This window comes from Simochromis diagramma, unplaced genomic scaffold (genome assembly GCF_900408965.1).
Source record: "Simochromis diagramma unplaced genomic scaffold, fSimDia1.1 OVJJ01000438.1, whole genome shotgun sequence".
Lineage (NCBI taxonomy): Eukaryota > Metazoa > Chordata > Actinopteri > Cichliformes > Cichlidae > Simochromis > Simochromis diagramma.
In genome coordinates this window covers 423,008-442,405 of record NW_024387263.1, presented here as the reverse complement: position 1 = coordinate 442,405, position 19,398 = coordinate 423,008, and the positions used below count along the sequence as shown (strand labels likewise).

The 19,398-nt window shown below is 39.4% G+C and overlaps 1 protein-coding gene across 9 annotated transcripts in view; it reads right to left on the bottom strand.

Moving 5' to 3' along the window:
• LOC120715374 (V-set domain-containing T-cell activation inhibitor 1-like) overlaps window positions 1–19,398 on the bottom strand; it is a 69,740-nt gene that overhangs the window by 11,490 nt on the left and 38,852 nt on the right. For all 9 annotated transcript variants that reach the window (XM_040002339.1, XM_040002344.1, XM_040002343.1 and 6 more), the window contains one exon: window positions 10,259–10,525. In XM_040002339.1, coding sequence (XP_039858273.1) covers window positions 10,259–10,525 — 267 coding nt within the window. The remainder of the gene's footprint in view (window positions 1–10,258; window positions 10,526–19,398) is intronic.

Below are 19,398 nucleotides of genomic sequence, written 5' to 3'. Positions count from 1 at the left end.
CAATTGTGAGTTTTTTGTTCGCTTTTTTTTTTTTTTTTTTTTTTTTTTTGTTGCTCGTTTCCAATTTAAAAATGAAAATAAAGCTTGGGGAAAAATTACCCACGATAATTATTTTATCTGAGCTGAGCACTAAATCAGATAAAAACTCTGTGTAAGGCCCATAGTTGATAACAAATAAGACTGGTTTTTGAGTTTTCCAGCTAGCATCAGGCTTTCAAATCAATCTTGTGGTGGCGCTGTCACTTGGTGTTCGCTCACTTTGTGGTAGAGTATCACTTCCTGTTCCTGCTCAAACACAGTGGTGTTTCTGAGTAGCTTATCTGCTTAGCAATTTAATTAACAACTTTTAAATACATTATTTTTTCATAGTATAATCTTTGCGTGCTTCATCCGAAGCACACTTTCTGTGTACCCACTACCTAATTTATAGCCAAAGTATTCACTCACTGTGTCTGTACTGTTTCGCTAGCTTAGCTTAGCTTGTAGCCGACTCGTTAGCACCATGGCTACTTCACCTGTCCTTTCTGCACTTTCCTGCTCATTGTGTCAGATGTTTAGTTACTCCTCGGCCTCCTTTAGCAGTAATGATACTTGTAACAAATGTAGCATATTTGCAGCGCTGGAGGCCAGGATTACTGAATTGGAGACTCGGCTTAGCACCCTTCATTCACCCTTGGCTAGCCAGGCCACTGTAGCTGGTGCAGCCGAAGATAGCGTAGGCCCCGCTAGCTGTTCCCCGGCAGACCCCAAGCAGCTGGGGAAAGAGGGCGGCTGGGTGACTGTGAGGAGGAAGCATAGTCCTAAACAGAAGCCCCAGGTACACCACCAACCTGTTCATGTGTCTAACCGTTTTTCCCCACTCGGCGACACACCCGCCGGGGGTCAAACTCTGGTAATTGGTGATTCTGTTCTCAGACGTGAAGCTAGAGACACTGGCAACCATAGTCAATTGTCTTCCAGGGGCCAGAGCAGGCGACATTGAGGGAAATTCAAAACTGCTGGCTAAGGGTAAACGTAAATTCAGTACAATCATAATTCACGTCGGCAGTAATGACACCCGGTTACGCCAATCGGAGGTCACTAAAATCAATATTGAATCGGTGTGCAACTTTGCCAAAACAATGTGGGACTCTGTAGTTTTCTCTGGTCCCCTCCCCAATCAGACCAGGAGTGACATGTTTAGCCGCATGTTCTCCTTAAATTGCTGGCTGTCTGAGTGGTGTCCCAGAAACGATGTGGGCTTCATAGATAATTGGCAAACCTTCTGGAGGAAACCTGGTCTTGTTAGGAGAGACAGCATCCATCCCACTTTGGATGGAGCAGCTCTCATTTCTAGAAATATGGACAAATTAATTAAACCCCCCAAAATATGACTATCCAGAGTTGGGACCAGGAAGCAGAGTTGCAGTCTTACACGCCTCTCTGCAACTTCTCTCCTCCTGTTACCCCCCCCAACTGAGACTGTGTCAGCTCCCAAAAAGACAAAAAACAAACTAAAAACCAGCAACAAACAACTTAAACATAAAACAAATCAAAAAGAAAGAACAATACAGTATCCTGGTTGCAGCAGGATGATTATGTTAGTTTAAATGAATCAACACCCACCGAGTCATTCTAACTACCAGAAACCTCGAAGCACAGGCCGGGGGGGGCGGTGTAGCAGCAATTTTTCACACCAGCCTATTAATTAATGAAAGACCAAGACAGACTTTTAATTCATTTGAAAGCCTGATGCTTCGCCTCGTCCACCCCAGCTGTAAAACTCAGAAACCAGTCTTACTTGTTATCATCTATCGTCCACCTGGGCCTTACACAGAGTTTCTCTCTGATTTCTCAGACTTTTTATCTGATTTAGTTCTGAGCTCAGATAAAATAATTATTGTGGGTGATTTTAACATTCATGTAGATGCTAAAAATGACAGCCTCAACATGGCATTTAATCTGTTATTAGACTCAATTGGTTTCTCTCAAAATGTAAAAGAACCCACCCACCACTTTAATCACACTCTAGATCTTGTTTTAACATATGGCATAGAAACTGAACATTTAACAGTGTTTCCTGAAAACCCTCTCCTGTCTGATCATTTCCTGATAACATTTACATTTACAATAATTGATTACACAGCGGTGGAGAGTGGACTTTATCACAGATGTCTTTCTGAAAGTGCTGTAACTAAGTTTAAGAACATAATCCACCCACTGTTATCATCTTCAATGCCCTGTACCAACATAGAGCAGATACTGTATCTCCTGTGAAAAAGAGAGTCTCAAATCAGAAGTACTTGATTCCCTGGTATAACTCCTTAAAACCAGAACATCTTACTATTCGTCACTGATTGAAGAAAATAAGAACAACCCCGGGTTTCTCTTCAGCGCTGTAGCCAGGCTGACAAAAAGTAAGAGTACTGTTGAGCCAACCATCCCTTTAACGTTAATATTAACAACAACATAAAACCTGGATGAGAGGGACAACATTTCTGCTTCTTAATTCAGATCAAACTCAGGTTATTGTACTCGGCCCTGAAAAGCTTAGAAATATGGTATCTAACCAGATTCTTACTCTGGATGGCATTACCTTGGCCTCCAGTAACACTGTGAGGAACCTTGGAGTCATTTTTGACCAGGACATGTCCTTCAATGCACATATTAAACAAATATGTAAGACTGCTTTCTTCCATTTGCGCAACATCTCTAAAGTTAGAAATATCCTGTCTCAGAGTGACGCTGAAAAACTAGTTCATGCATTTATTACTTCCAGGCTGGACGACTGTAATTCATTATTATCAGGATGTCCTAAAACTCACTGAAAAGTCTTCAGTTAATCCAAAATGCTGCAGCAAGAGTCCTGACAGGGACTAGAAAGAGAGAGCAGATTTCTCCTGTTTTGACTTCCTGTTAAATCCAGAATTGAATTCAGAATCCTGCTCCTCACATACAAGGTCTTAAATAATCAGGCCCCATCTTATCTTAATGACCTTGTAGTACCATATCACCATATAAAGTACCTTGAAGTGACCGTTGTTGTGATTTGTTGCTGTATAAATAGATAAATAAATTGAATTAACTGAAATGCTGTTAATAATGTGAATGCACAAATCAGAGCAGCATCATCTGAAAACAAGTCAGAAGACACAAAAACTAATCACTGTGGGTGTGTTAGAACTCAAAAAAAAAAAAAAAAAAAAAAAAAATTGTTCTTGGTTTACTTTATTTTTTGGGGTTATTTATAAGGTTTGTTTGTAGGTTAATAAATGCTTAATTTTGTTTTGGGTTTGTTTGTTTGTTGTTTATCTGTGTAAGTCAGCCAAAAAGAACTGTAGGGCCATTTTCTATAAACAAAGGGACTGGTATGGGACCAGCATACACTGGGGTGGGCCTACGTTTTTTCTGTTTCTTTGTTGTTTTTTTTAAAATCACACCAGGAGAAGCAGCAGGAAACAACAAATAATGAATCTTTGTTTACTGCTCGCCAAACTGGATAAATAAGCCGTAAAACGCAACTTTCACGTTTTGGGCATTTTGATTTATGGATCTCAAGGATCACCATTGGACTAAAGTTATTGGATCGTCTTTTGGGGAATTTAAACGGACTTGCTGCTTGAGGCCTGGATTAACGCCACTCATTCATCAAAACTGGTGAGTGATATTATTGTTTAAGCTGTAAAGGAAAACGGTGAAGCTATTAAGAGTTTGAAAACAGATTTTCACTACAAAGACTGATGAACTGAGTTTTGATGTCCCAAATTGATACGTAATTGGATAGCTAACTGAAATATGCTGACACGTGTTGTGGAAATGTTTGCTCCCTGGAATCAACATCTGTTAAAAGAAGACATGTTTGTCGATTAGGGCTGTGCAATATGATGACATTAATACATCAATCGTTTCATATTATACGCTATCGATTGTTTCATGGTGTTGCAAAATACACTGTTTATGGTCATTTTTTCCCCCTTTTCTACCACCTACATAAGAATCATATGAGAGAGAGTTTACGTATGAGAAGGAAAAAAGAGCCGCCAGGTGCTACAAAATAAACCTTAGACTCAAACGTTAGAACAGGCTTTTCGCCGCAGCACGCTGTGAAATAAATACTCACAAAGAAAATGGCAACTGTTACAACTTATGTCTAAAAATGTATAGTTTCATGCATCGGTCACTCAACTCCAGGTACACGCCCAGCTGAAAACACGTCTCATAAGTCAACTTGCCCGAGATTCACAGAATATGCACTATTTTGTGAGATATATCGACAAATGTCTTAGTTCAAGTTCAAAATATAAACATACTCAAAGTACATGGAGAAAATCTCTGTATTAATGACACCACATAAAAATGTCAATGAAGTGTCTTGTGAATTTGTCAAGTTTATTAAATGCTACCATGATGCAAATGATTTGCAAGAATCATCAAGTTTGCAACTGCCAGAAGAAATGAAAAGGTTAACTGTGTATTTTCAGTCCAAGGTGACAGGATTCTTTGTTTTTATGGATAATGTAAAGGTTTGGTTGCAGGAAGCAGACGATCCATAAACTGAACACAACAGTAACACTCTTGATGTTCATCCAGATTTTCAACAATCTGGATGAAATAAATCCTGAAGACAGTGTCTAATATTTCAAGCATAAAGTCACGTTCAAAAACTTTGTTCACTGCAAACTCGAATTTCATCAATATCTTCTTTACACCTTAAAGCTGCGGCTGATAAGGCAGTCGGAGCTAGTCGCAGCATTAAAAACCAAAAATACTAAAAAAAATAAAAATAAATTTTTTATTGAAGTTCAAGAGGAAAAGAAAATGAGAAATTAGACTTGGAAAGCTTCATGTCTTAAAAATAAACTCAGTTTGTGGCTCTAAATGATCTGATGGAACAAACTCTTATTTTGAAAGAGGGCACGTACAGGAAATGCCTAGGTTAAATCCTTACACTGGTACATTTGTTCCAATAGAAAGAGATCAATCTGTAATATATAGAAATGGCACGATACCACTGTTTTATGTCCGATACCATAAATTTGTATATCGGCCAATACTGATATGAATCCGATATAGTGTGTTTTTTAATCAATAAAACATCTTTAACATCTTGCTGCATTTTGTATAAGCTCAAACTCAAGTTAAAAAAAAAAAGAAAAAACCTCCAAAAAAACAACAGCACTAAAGCTATTCTGTTATACCCAGAGATGGGCAGTAACGGGTTACTGTAATCTGATTACTTTTTCAAGTAACGAGTAAAGTAAGGGATTACTTTTGTAAAAGCGGTAATTAGATCAGTTACTTTCCCGTAGGAACGCTGCGTTACTGCGTTACTAAAACCGTGATTTTTTTTGCGAGAATGTCTCATGACAGTGACGTAAGCGAGTGCGCTGTTCGTGACAACAGCTGTGTGCAGATCAACAATGGATCACATATCGATTGTGGGAGAGAGTATGAGCGTGCAGCGTTTAAAGCGTGGAAGTACTGACCTTACTTTGAGTTTGATTCCATAAAAAGTGACAAAAACATTAGTGTCCGCTGTGCGTGGGAAGAAAACTTCTTTTTACAGCGAAAAAAACCCTAAACTTCCAAACAAGCACCGAGTAGCTACGACGTAATGGGAAACTCACAGAGAAACTCGCGGATTCTTCCACTGACTGCTGCGGCACACCTGCATCAGGGTAAACCTCCGCCTACCCCACTCCTGCTTTACAGGTGAAAATAGAGCAACACGACCGCTAGTCTTTGATTTTATTTATTTTCTGCTGTGTTTTACTTGCATCTATTTGAAAGACTGAGTGTAAACACAAAAAATATTTTATTTTATGTGCTGGAATGTGCAGAAAATAGGTTTAAATGTTAAACTAATTTCTTCCAGTCAGAGAATGTTGCATATAATTAAGTTTTTGCTTGATGCATAAAGTTAAAAGATTAAAACTGATAAAACAAGTTTTAAAAAGAGACTTTTCCATTTGATTACATTTTGTATGATGGATTATGCAGAAAAAGTAGAATTGGGCTGAAAGATCTATCGCTTTATCACCTCTTCAGGTTGTAAATCGTGTTTTTAAAAAGCAACTAAGTAACTAAGTAATTAATTTTGAAAATAAGTAATCAGTAAAGGGATTACTTTTTTTGGGAAGTAATCAGGAATTAGTTACTGATTACTTTTTTCAAGTAACTTGACCAACACTGGTTATACCTGTATGCAAAAAATACACTGCACCCCAAAATATTTCATAGTTCAGCAAAACTGATCAATTTAATAAACTTAAACCTGCACCATCCTCCCTATTCTGGTATTTTAAAGAGTACTTAGGTTGCTTAATATTTCGACTAACTAATAGGGTTGCAAACTCCCAGCAAAAAAAAAAAAAAAAAAAAAAAAAAATAGGGAACCACCCCCACCTCATGATGCTTAATCGACGTAATTAACTTTAATTTGATACAGTGTGAAAAAAAATGCACAGAAATTAATTATTTTTCAAGAATAATTAAATAGATTCAACATCTTTCTTCAACAGAACTGCAGACTGCACAGATGGTACCTTCCCAAAGGAAAAAGTAGTATAGCTTACTAGGGTATATTAGACTTAAAAGATACTATATACAGTAATGGACTTCTATACATTTTACATCAGATTAAAACTTTGGGTGTAAGATTTAGATAATTAATTATTAAAAGCTCGACATTTTAAATGAGAATAAGAAAGAAAAGTATGTCTTTGTGCCCCCTTTTCCCTGTTAATGCCCTATCGGTCCGCCTGGCTAAACTTTGCTAGATCCACCCCTGCACAGTTACCAGCCGTCAGCTGCTTAGAAAAAGATCCTGGTGTAGAAAGTAATATTAAATAAATTCTAACAACAGCTTATCAAGCTTAAACGTGCTGCTGTTGTTCAGCCGGAAAAAGCCGATCAGCTGATCATTAATCAGTTTCATGATTGAAGTAGCAGCAGGAGAGGGAGGGGGAGAGGATTAGAGGCAGTCGCTCCATATATCGGTTGTTAAGCTTAACGCTGGAATGCTTTACAAACATTCAGAGATGAACTTACACACTTGCTTTACTTCTCTCTGGGATAACTTCGGAGATGAAATTCCGGTTTGGTAGCGAGGCTCCGAATGCTCAACCAGACAACAGGTCTTCCACGCCACAGCCGCTCTATCACGTGATGCACACTGCTCCGACGTGCTACGGTTATGAGCCGAGTTATGCCATGTCGCAAGTTTTGCGAGGTGCTTTTTTGATATTTAATGGATCGGATAACATTTTTTATTTTCTCCAATATCCGATCCAATAATTTATGTCAGTATTGGACCAATACCGATACGTTATATCGGATCGGTCCATCTCTAGTAATAAATACTGCATCTGAATCACAGGCCATCATACCCAAACAAAGTCAAAAATAACCTCAGATGGATGAGATGATGGTAAAGGTTGATGCTTCAGCTCAAGCGACGCAGCAAACACAGCTTCAATCTCCTACTTTGACTGAGAACTCTCAGAATGAGATTGTTAACAACATGCAAAGACAAAATGACATTGCTACTCTACTTGTAAAACAAAACTTATCTTCTGTCCTCCCAGCCAGAAACATCCTTGTGTTTGATGGAGACCATTTACAATATAGATTATTTATGAATGCCTTTGAAAACGGAGCAGAAGCTAAAACTGATAACTGGAGTGATTGTTTGCACTTTTTAGAGTAGTTCATTAGAGGGCAGCCTAAAGACTTGGTGCATAGTTGTCAGTATTTTCTTCCTGAGCAGGGCTATTCCAGAACTAAACATCTTCCTGAAGAACATTTTGGAAATGAAAGTAAAATTGCACATATGAAGATTATGAGTTGGACACCTATAAAAAGTGAAGATGTGAAAGGTCTTCAGTCATTTTCTCCAAGGATGTTCAAATCTAACACAACAAACTGTTTATATGAAGGAGCTGGATTTGCCTTTAAACATGAGAATGATTGTTTTGAAACTCCCATACAAACTGACTGAAAAATGGAGAGTTGTTGCTTATACGCTGCCAGAACGAAATGTTTACAGAGCAGTGTTAACTTATCTGGTTGCCTTTATAATAAAATCAGTGAAAGTACCATCATTTCCAGTGTTTGACAATATCCAAGACTCACAATCTGGGAGCTCTAAAGTTTCAAGTTCCAGTTTTTCCACAAATTTCAGCACAGTTCCAGGAGTCAAAACTCAATCAGCTAAAAACAAGACCACCTCCACTGTCCTCCATAGTTGCTTGTTTTCTTCACAGAGTAATCATTTCTTGTAGAAATTTATGCCGTTTAAAGCTAAAATGCATCAGGATAAGTTGATTTTTATCAAGGAAAGGGGAATTTGGTTTGGTTGTCTGAAAGTTGGCCATACAATCAAAAAGATTGTAGGAGTCATTTGGATTGCAATATGTGTCACCTAAAGCACCCAGGGGTTCTTCATATAGCGCAAAAGGAACCAGGTGCATCCTCAGAACAAACCCAACAGACGACAACATCCCATGTCAACTTCTCAACTGCAACCTGTGGTGGCAGATTTCTTTTCTCACATATTAATCACATATTTTAATTGTATCACATTAGTAAGAGTAATATCACTTTCTCACTTAGTTGTACTACAAATGGGCCTTATGCTCTACACACACACTTGACACAGTGAGGCCATTGTTAGTTCATGGGAGACATTAAACAGATAGTGAGACTCCTGTTTATCAGGGATGTAAACCCTTAGGTGAAAGCAAGCAGAAAACAAGGTCATAATTCTCTCTGAGAGGGAGAAGATTTTAAGGATGGGGCTGAAGGTATAGCCCCCTGGTGAGAGGGGCCAACATGTAAGAGTTCTTTGTCTGTCTATGCATTGAAAGATGTTAGGGTGGCGAAATTTCAGAGATGATCCTAGTGTTTTGGCTGGGATGTTTCTCTCCATATTGCAATATGTTATTAAACCATTTCAAAACGCTCACTGGATGTGTTGCAGGTTATTTAAAAGTTCCACAACATTTCCCAATTATCTATGAAGCCCACATCGTTTCTGGGACACCACTCAGACAGCCAGCAATTTAAGGAGAACGTGCGGCTAAACATGTCACTCCTGGTCCAACTGGGGAGGGGACCAGAGAAAACTACAGAGTCTGACATTGGTTACATTTCCCTCAATGTCACCTGCTCTGGTCTCTGGAGGACAATTGTCTGTCTTTACCTTCGAATGTCTCAGAACAGAATCACCAATTACCACAGTTTGATCCCTGGCAGGTGTGTCACCGAGTGGGGGAAAATGGTTAGATACATGTACCAGGAGCTTCTGTTTAGGACTACGCTTCCTCCTCACCGTCACCCAGCCATCCTGTTTCCCTGGCTGCTCAGGACAATATGCTGGGGCCTATGCTACCTTCAGCTGCACCGGCTACAGGGGCCTGGCTAGCTACGGGTTGTTCAAAGCTGCGACATCGAGTCTCCAATTCAGTAATCCTCCAGAGCTGCAAATAGGCTACATTTATTACAAGTATCGATTTTACTAAAGGAGGCTGAGGAGTAACTAGACGTCTCACACACTGAGCAGGAAAGTGCAGAGGTACAAGTGAAGAATCCATGCTGCTAGTGAGTCAGCTACGAGTCAAGCTAGCAAATCCCTAAAGACATAGTGAGTGAATACTGTGACTATATTTAGCGAGTGAATCAACAGAGTGCTTCAAGTTAGGGCATGTGAAAATTACACTATGAAATAAGACGTTAGATATAAGTTTTTAATTAAACTGGCTACACAGATAAGCTACACAAAAACACCACTATGTCGTAACAGCAACAAAAAATGATACTCTAGAGAGAGCCAACACCAAGTGAGAGCACCACCCAGAATGTGAATATGATGCCATTAACGTTTAAAAATTAAAAATAAAGCAGAGTAAGATTTACCATGAGAGTGTTATTTCAAGAGCCTGTGAGCATGCTCAGGTTTAAAAAGACATCAAGATATTGATGTGAGCTTGGGGCATCATGTGAGAGTTCATAAACAAATCAGTCACAACAGCAATGTTCATATTTTATAATATACAGTATATTTTTGTGAGTTTAGTTTTTTAACATTAGGTTAGGAGCTGACAGCTTTTTTTCAGCATGCACATCGTCTCTACTGAAGCCAAATCTTTTTTTTTTTATGTTCATGTTTTCATAATTTAGCTTTCAGCCTTTCCTCCCAGACCACATTCTTAGTGTTCAATCTAAGCACATATTCATACTTTGATCTTCAAACTTCTTTGAAGAATTATATCCCACTCACCACGATGCACACAGATCTCTGAAGAAATCCGATGCCATTTTTCCATCTGTGTGGCTACACAGCGATAACAGCCAGGCTCAGTCACAGTAGTCTGGACGATGACGTGAAAGCGACCTTGTTGTTCTTCATCCTGCACCGTCTTAGAAGGAAGTGTTTTGTTGTCACTGTCCCACCACTCAACTGTAGGTTTAGGAGAAGCACCTGGAACTTCACACTCCAGCAGCCCATTTTCTTTAAGTATTGTGACATACGGTTTTGGACCTGCACCTGTGAGCACATCATAGACAACAAACAACAGTGTTAACAATGTAACAATATGACATGTTATCATCAATTGTTTCTACTGTTTCTGCATAAATTAGTTAGTTTGATAAAGAAAAAGCAAAGCAGAGTACCACCTTAATCCTCCAGCATTGTTAACATGGGTCTGTAAAGTTTTTACCGTACATAACACTCATACCTTATAAAGAGATGAGTTTGGGCAAATTTTCAGAGAAAGAGAGAATGATGCATTAGAGCAGCTAGTCTATATATCCTTTGGTTGCAATCAGGGGCGATTCTAGGATTCCTTGCAATTAATATTAACAGAATATGCTACTTGCAAATCCAGTCTTTTTCAGCTTTGAAAAACTTAATTCAACTTTGTAAACATCAAAATTTTAACTTTGAAAATTATATAATCAGTTAAATGACTTATTGTCAGAATTATTTTGAATGAATAATCACAATTTTCAATTTAATACACCACAAAGGCTCAGTTGTGTTGACCACAATTTTCAAAGTTATTTTAAAAACTATTTGTACCATATAAGAGAAACAATAACAGTGGAGCTACTCTTGCCATGTTTATGTTTGGAACTTTGATTTATTTTTGGGGGGTTTACAGGGTTTGTTTGGAGGTGTGGTCCTCAACCTTTGATCAGCTGTAAAACAGCCAGTTTCAGTTTAAGCGTTGTTTTCAATAAATTGCATGCTCATTTCCATGTCTTACCAAACCAAGCTGTAAAACTTTGCGTCAGGATGTTTTCAATGTTGCCTCTTTAGAAAGTTGTGAGGTGAAGTCTGGAAAGTCCTGCTTTTCTGAGTCTCCTGAGGGAGTGGAGACGGTTTTGTGCTTTTTTGATAACTGCTGTGGTGTTAATGGAGAAGGACAGGTCATCGGCAAGGTGTGCACCTTGCATAATTAAAACAAAACAAAACAAAAAAAAACAATGCTTGGACACTGCTAACATAATGGACAGGTTTTTAGCGGGGCTCCCACACAAACGTGACACAGGAGATGAAGCATTGCCAAATATGAACTTTGGTCCAAACCAAGCCAAAGACAAGAAAATATGATGAAGCACAACAGTGGGTAATGAGGATAGACTGCAGTTTGTTGTCTGTCTTAAAGTGCTAGCTGGTGACAATTTAAAGCCTTACAAGCTAAGATGCCACTTGGAGACAAAATATCCAGAGCACAAAGACAAGTCAGTTGACTTTTTCAGACAAAAACTTCTAAATTGTTGTGCTCAACAGTGTCTCTTTACAAATGCTGGATCTGTGTCGGCAAATGTTCTGCTCAGCTTCTAGAAAGTTGCCTACCAAATCTCACAGTAAAAAGCTGCATACAACTGCTAGCACTTTCCTGTGCTATGGTTATGGTTTCAACTATGATTGATGACACAGCAGCCAGCAAACTACAGGCTATTCCTCTGTCCAATAATACCATTGACAGGCGCATTTAAGATATGCCAAAGGATATACAGGAGCAGCTTAATGATAAGCTGCTTTTCTCTGCAGATGGATGAAGCCACCGACAATAACAAAGACCGCTTACTGATAACGTATGTCAGATTCATTGATGGAGATGAGATGAGGGAGGAATTGCTTTTCTGCAGACAAGTGGCAGAGCAACTGCAGAAGAATTTCTTAAAATCTTTTACCCTTACTTGAAAGATGCCGAGCTGAAATGGGAGGACTCTGTGGAGATCTGTACAGATGGGGCAGATCTCCACAGGGTATGGCTGGGAAACGAGGAGGGCTACAAGTGCTCATCAAGCACATCTCCCCCAGTGTGCAGTGGACGCACTGCATGATACACCGCGAAGTACTGGGATCTAAACAGTTGAGTCCCAAGCTGAATGACGTAATGACCAATGTCATATCAAAACATGACCTGTAAAAGCCCAGATTTTTTTTTTTCTATTGCAACCTGTAATTTATTGCACTTTACTTTTATTTGTTTAATTGTTTACAAAAAGGTAAAGGTGTGGTTTGAAGCGGCAAAAAAGGTTTGAGGTGTGGAATAAACTGCAATGGAGTTTGAAAACAAAATATGTGTGTATGTTCTTGCCGGGGAGGCAAAGATTTTCTTGTAAAACAAAGGGGGGCCTAGCAAAAAAAAGTTTGGGAACCACTGATATAGATGCACTCCGGAACAAGATTAGTCAAACTCTGCAGTAACTCAAAACACTTATACGCCTATTTTAAAATAAGTTTTTAAGTTTGTGGACAAGGCATAGCGGGCCCAACACTCTAAAGGAAAAGAAAGACAACTCCAGTAATTCCATACTTTGCTAACAAATTGTTATACTTCTCAGTCAATACGTACACAGTACAGACAGGAACAGGAGGACCTCACAACTGAAAACAGTCAGGAAACATGGGTGAAGAACTTTTCGGACAAGGATCTCACTGAAACTGATAAGAAAGTGATAGCCAAAGGACTCAATTTAGCCATTTCTCCTCAATAGCTGCCCATAGTGGACCTCATCACAGCCACAGAAACCACCATAAGGATTAGTAAATTAACACAAACAGAGATATAATCAGGATGAAGCAAATCAGGATTAAGGCTTCAGCCTCCCTCTCCAGTGCAAAAAGTTCTCCATCCAACCTCACAATACGAGAAAAGAAGATAGTGTAACCCCTTTCTGGGTCACAAAATAAACTTTTAACATATTTTCAGGCGAGAATGTAGCTGTGTAAACGTCAAATATCTGCTTGGTTTATCAAGACAACATGTGTTTGTGCTCCAACAATTTCAGAGACGTCTGTTACCCACCAGCTCATTAGCTAGCTGGGGGTTCAACATAATTTCCCCTAGGAATCAATAAAGTATTCTGATTTCAATTCAAGGCTCACTAGAGCCGGCGATAAAAATGAACTCCTGGCACATCTTTTTCAGACCTCCCACGGTCTTTCGCTACTCAGGTTAAACATGATATATAAGTCCCTTAGATAGCTTACAAATGTCATTGTTTGCCTTTTTTTAGTGTTTGATTTGTTCCTGAGTAAATCAGTTTGGCTGAGATTAAAGTTATAGTTTTTACAAAGCTGAATAAACGTCAAACAGAAAACTGATTAATCAGAAGTGTGAGATACTCGAGAATATACTCCGGTGTCCCGTTATATTTTAGATAGCAAGGAGCAGACGGCTGAGTTTATTATACTTCACTGAGAAAATCTGCAAATTTAATTAAAAGTTTAATAAACTATCATCTTGTCTTTATTTTTAGTTAGCACATACCTTAAACACTTAAAGCTGTAAGCTAATGATAGTTATATAAGAGCAGCTGGATGCTGGTGCAATAAGCTGTACGTTTTACGTCCAATGGACGCATGATCTGATTAGTCGACTAATCGCAAAAATAATCGGTGACTAGTCGCAACTATCAAAATAATCATTTGTGGCAGCCCTACAGCAAAGATGCACAGTCAGGATCAGACAAGGTCATACTTTAACTAGGGAGAATCAGAAGAACAAACGGAACAATATTGTAGAATATATACTGGAAGAACCTGAGTATACAAGTCTAGCCTAAGTCTTCGGTCAGAAAGACTGCAGCAGTCCAGGAGTTTAGTTCACTGTCTTTAATTAAGCTTCACAGAAGAATTGGTTACATCGGAGCTTGCCATGTTTAATCCGAATGTGATGCAGCCAGATATGAACTTATAGTTGTAGCAGATGCAGTATATGTAACTATAAGCATGGTTGTCTGGAAGCAGAATCAGGTAATTCTATAATTAGTAGGACGGACAGGTGACGGAAGTGACGGACAAGGTAAGCAACTCATGTTGTAACTGACGTCAGACGCCGGAGATTTTTGCGGAAAATTAAAGCGAATGGTAGTTTAGATTTGAACAAATTCCTTTAAGCTTCAGTATTACCAAATACACTTATCAATTGTCTTATAACTAACAATATTTGTCTGAATCATCTCCAACACCCTGGAGAACAACGGGGAGAGTTTAGAGGCTCTCCAAGATTATATCGATCAGTGCTTCCAGGATCTCGTGATGAAGAAGGCTCAGAGTGCATCTTCCCCGGCCAAATCTGAGACGCCGTCGTCGAAAAGATGTCGCCCGGCAGATTCCCCGGGCACAACATCGCCAGCCGGAAAAGATATTGTCAAAATACTGGAGTCAATCGACAAACGATTGTCCAGTTTCGACGCAAGGCTGTCCTTGGTGGAGATTCTTCACCGGGAATTTAAATCCTTGCGAGAATCCCTGGAGTTCAGCCAGCAGCAAGTGGAAACGCTTGCTGCTGAAAATGCCACGCTAAGGGAGTCGGTGAAATGTCTCACAGACAATGTTACCCAGCTAAATAGAGAAAATAAAAAAAAAAAAATAAAAGAGACAGTTATTGATCTACAAGCTCGTGGCATGCATGATAATCTTGTTTTTTCTGGTATTCCAGAAGCCGCTGGAGAAGACACAGAGACTACGGTGAAAAGCTTAATCAAAACCCACCTGAAGCTGCCAGAGGACACGGTGAAGAACATCGCCTTTGGTAGGGTGTATTGCCTCGGCCCCATGCGGGAGACCACGTCCTATTGTGGCCAAATTCGGCCACTTCAAACAAAAGGAACAGGTGAAAAGTCGCAGCAGGGAATTAAAAGGAATGGACTTCAGCGTGAACGACCAGTTCCCCAAAGAGATCCTGGAAGGGAAGGCAGGGTCCTCTTCCCAATCCGACGCGGCTTCATCCAGAAGGGCTCCCTGGAGATTCAATACATCGCTGCTCAAAGATGAAGACTTTCTTAAATATTTTTAAAAAGAGTGGACTTCATATTTAGACTTTAATGACACTCCCGGAACATCAGCTTCTGTTCTATGGGAAGCAGGGAAAGCTGTGATGAGAAGTAAAATAATTTCTTTCTCATCACATAAAAAGAAAGAAGAAAAGAAAAATATTCAGGAATTAGAAAAAACCCCATCAAATCACTAGAAGAAGCCTACGCGTGCGACCAAGATCAACAAATATTGAACAAAATACGCAAAACAAAACTAGAATTAAATGAGATAATTGATAAAAAAAAAAAAAAAAATTCTTAGTACAAAGACTACGCTTACAAAATTATGAACATGGTAATAAATCCGGTCAATTTCTAGCAAACCAGCTAAAAATAAATAAAGAAAAAACAACTATATGTGCTGTTCAAGATTCATCTGGGAACACAATATATGACCTGAAACAAATAAACAACATTTTCAGGGATTTCTATAAAACGCTGTATTCACCACAAATAAACCATCTAAAAAGGAAATTGATCAGTTTTTAGACAACATATCTCTTCCAAAATTATTAGACACTCAAGCAATGGCACTGGATTCGCCACTGACATCAGATGAACTCCAGGAAGCCCTGATAAGTATGCCCAATAATAAGGCTCCAGGTCCAGACGGCTTTCCTGCAGAATTCTACAAAGAATTCTGGTCGATTCTAGCACCAGTTTTTTTACAGAATGTTGTTGGAAATCAAGGAAAAGGGCAGACTTCCATCAAATATGAATTCTGCAAACATTAATCTCCTGCTAAAACCAGGCAAAGACCCTGTATATCCCTCAAGCTATCGTCCAATATCCCTTATAAATGTAGACCTTAAAATAATCTGCAAAGCTCTCTCAAAGAGACTGGAGAAAATAACCCCCCTCTTAATTCATCCTGACCAAACTGGTTTCATAAAAGGTAGGCACTCATCAACAAATACACGTAGATTACTTAATTTGATAGACTACTCATACAGTAAAAACCTAGAAACTACAATATTCTCTTTAGACGCAGAAAAAGCATTTGACAGAGTTAACTGGAAATTTCTATTTGTAACTTTACACAAATTTGGTTTTGGATCCTCTTTCATTAACTGGTTAAAAATATTATACAATTCCCCAACAGCTTGTGTTAGAACAAATGACCAGACATCCTCCAGTTTCTGTCTCTTGAGGGGCACCAGGCAGGGATGCCCACTCTCCCCTTCACTGTTTGCAATTTTTATTGAACCACTAGCAGCAGCAATTAGACAGAATTCAGTAATTAAGGGCATAAAATGCAAGAACGTGGAACATAAAATCAGCCTTTATGCGGATGATGTGTTACTCTTTCTCCAAAACTCACAAACCAATATCTCTGGGGTGATTGAATTGATAAACTCTTTTGCAAGAATATCAGATTACTCAATTAACTGGTCAAAATCTACAGTCCTTCTGATTAATTGCTCCTTCTATAATTCTACTTCTACACCACTGCAATCAGGAAATATAAAATATTTAGGTATTAATGTTTCTCCCAAGCTTGCAGATCTAACTAAATTAAACCATATCCCACTTTTAAAGAAAGTAGAAGGCGATCTGGCTAGATGGAAATGTCTACCCATATCACTCATGGGAAGGGTTGCTGCTATAAAAATGATGGTCTTACCAAAAATAAATTATTTATTCTCAATGATCCCAACTAAACCGCCACAAGATTGGTTCAGATCTCTAGATTCATGTATGTCCAAATTCCTTTGGAAAGATAAACCCCCACGTATAAGCTTAAAAACACTACAAAAGACCAAGGATAAAGGAGGACTAGAACTGCCTAACTTTCAGCACTACTTCTTAGCCAACAGGCTTCAGTTTATCTCAGGATGGCTAAAACATACCCTCTTAGATGAACCTTGGCTAGATGTAGAACAAGCACTTTGCAATAATCTAGAGATCTCAGACCTACCATTTATCAGCTCAAACATCCAACGACATGAATGCTTCAAAAGCATCAACATCAGCTCTTCTCTGACAGCATGGTGGGAGTTTCTAAAATTGACGGCGTCTTCATTAATCCCATGCAAACGTACACCTATCTGGAACAACCCTGACATATTACAAAACAATAATATGATAAACTTTCCAGATTGGAGTGGTAAAGGAATCAAACATTTAGAACATATATTAGAAGGAACAGAATTTATTCCATTTCACAGACTAGTTACACAATATGGGATCAACAAGAAAAGATTTTTAGAATATCAACAAATTAAATCCATAGTAAAAAAGAAATTTAAACCGGGTCAAGCTGAACTACAAACACCACCAAGTGTGGTTCAATTTCTTACTCTTAAAACCCCCAAAACTTTCCAAAATTTACAGAATGCTTTCTAAAACAGATGAATCAATATCACTTCCTATTGCAAAATGGGAAGCGGATTTATCAGTTAACTTAGACCTAAACTTCTGGTCTCAGATTTGCTTAAAAACCTTTCATCTAATTAGAAATCCCAGTCTTCAATTAATTCAATACAAAATACTTCATAGAGTGCACTATACAGGTCATCGGATGTTCAAGATGGGCTTTACGTCTACCAACAACTGCTCACACTGCCAAACCAATTCACCGGACAATTATATCCACGCTCTTTGGTTCTGTCCACCAGTTCAGAAGTTTTGGAGCGAGATATGTGAAGACTTATCAAAGTGTCTGAAATGTAACATTCCAACTTCCCCCTTAGTGTGTTTGTTGGGCAGCTTAGATAATGTCACTTCAGAAAAGAATATCGCCCATATGGTTTTCACTGCCCTATGCATAGCCAAGAAAACAGTCCTCATGAACTGGAAAAATAAAAATAATCTTAATTATAACCAATATAGAAGTTGTCTGTGAAGGTTCTCAGTCATCCAGGTCATCGTAGTCAAAGGAGCTTGGAAAGAAAAGCGTCTGGACTTCTTTAAGTTGCTTGAAGACGTTTCACCTCTCATCCGAGAAGCTTCTTCAGTTCTAAGGTCAAATGGTGGGGAGTCCCAGATTTAAACCTAGTGGAAGTTTCCCCCCACAGAGGGACAAAAGGACCCCCTGATGATCCTCTAATCGCCTGAGCCAAGGTGTGAAACTGGGTGTGGGTCCCAATCAGCCAGAGTTTCGGGTGAGCTCATTGTGAAACCTGGCCCCACCTTATCATGCGAATTCCTGAGGTCAGATGGCCCAGGATGTGAGTGGGCGTTAAGGCATCTGGGGAGGGAACTCAAAACTGGATTATAGATGGCAGACAGTTGGTGTCGTAAACCACCGCCTCTGTTCAAAGACGGTCACTCACAGTGGACATAGATGCCTTCTTTCACTCCTCTTTCACACCATCTGTCCTCTCTGTCCAAAATGTGAACGTTGGCATCCTCGAAAGAGTGACCTTTGACCTTTAGATGCAGATGGACTGCTGAGTCTTGTCCTGTGGAGGTGGCTCTTCTGTGTTGTGCCATGCGCTTGTGAAGTGGCTGTTTGGTCTCTCCAATGTAGAGGTCTGAGCATTCCTCGCTGCACTGTACAGCATACACCACATTGTTAAGTTTGTGTTTTGGAGTTTTGTCTTTCGGGTGAACCAGTTTTTGTCTAAGTGTGTTGCTGGGTCTGAAATGCACCGGGATGTCATGCTTGGAGAAAACTCTGCTGAGTTTTTCTGATACACCGGCTACATAGGGGATGACAATGTTGTTGCGTCTTTCTTATCCTCCCTCGCTGGTGTCTGAACTTATTTTCTGTGCCTCTTTGCTGACTTTATGAAAAGAAGTCCAGACGCTTTTCTTTGCAAGCTCCTTTGACCAATATAGAAATTATCTATTAGATTACATTAGTCTTGATACAGCCTCTGCCACCACATCAGATCATATGCTCTGGGCTCCGTTGATCAGCTCCATCACCTAGTGGGGGTGGGGGGACATAGTTTGGTCCCACCTTCGCTGTTGTGATTGATGTGGGGGTAGGGACAGGCTTGGAGCGTCGGGGGATTCCCCAGGAGCATCCTCCTTGGAGGGCTCAACCAGGGGATGCAGTCATGGCCTATTAAGGGCTCTGTTGGCTCTTAGGTGACGGTTTCCTCGTGGCTGCGTGCAGCGGGGCTAGGGGAG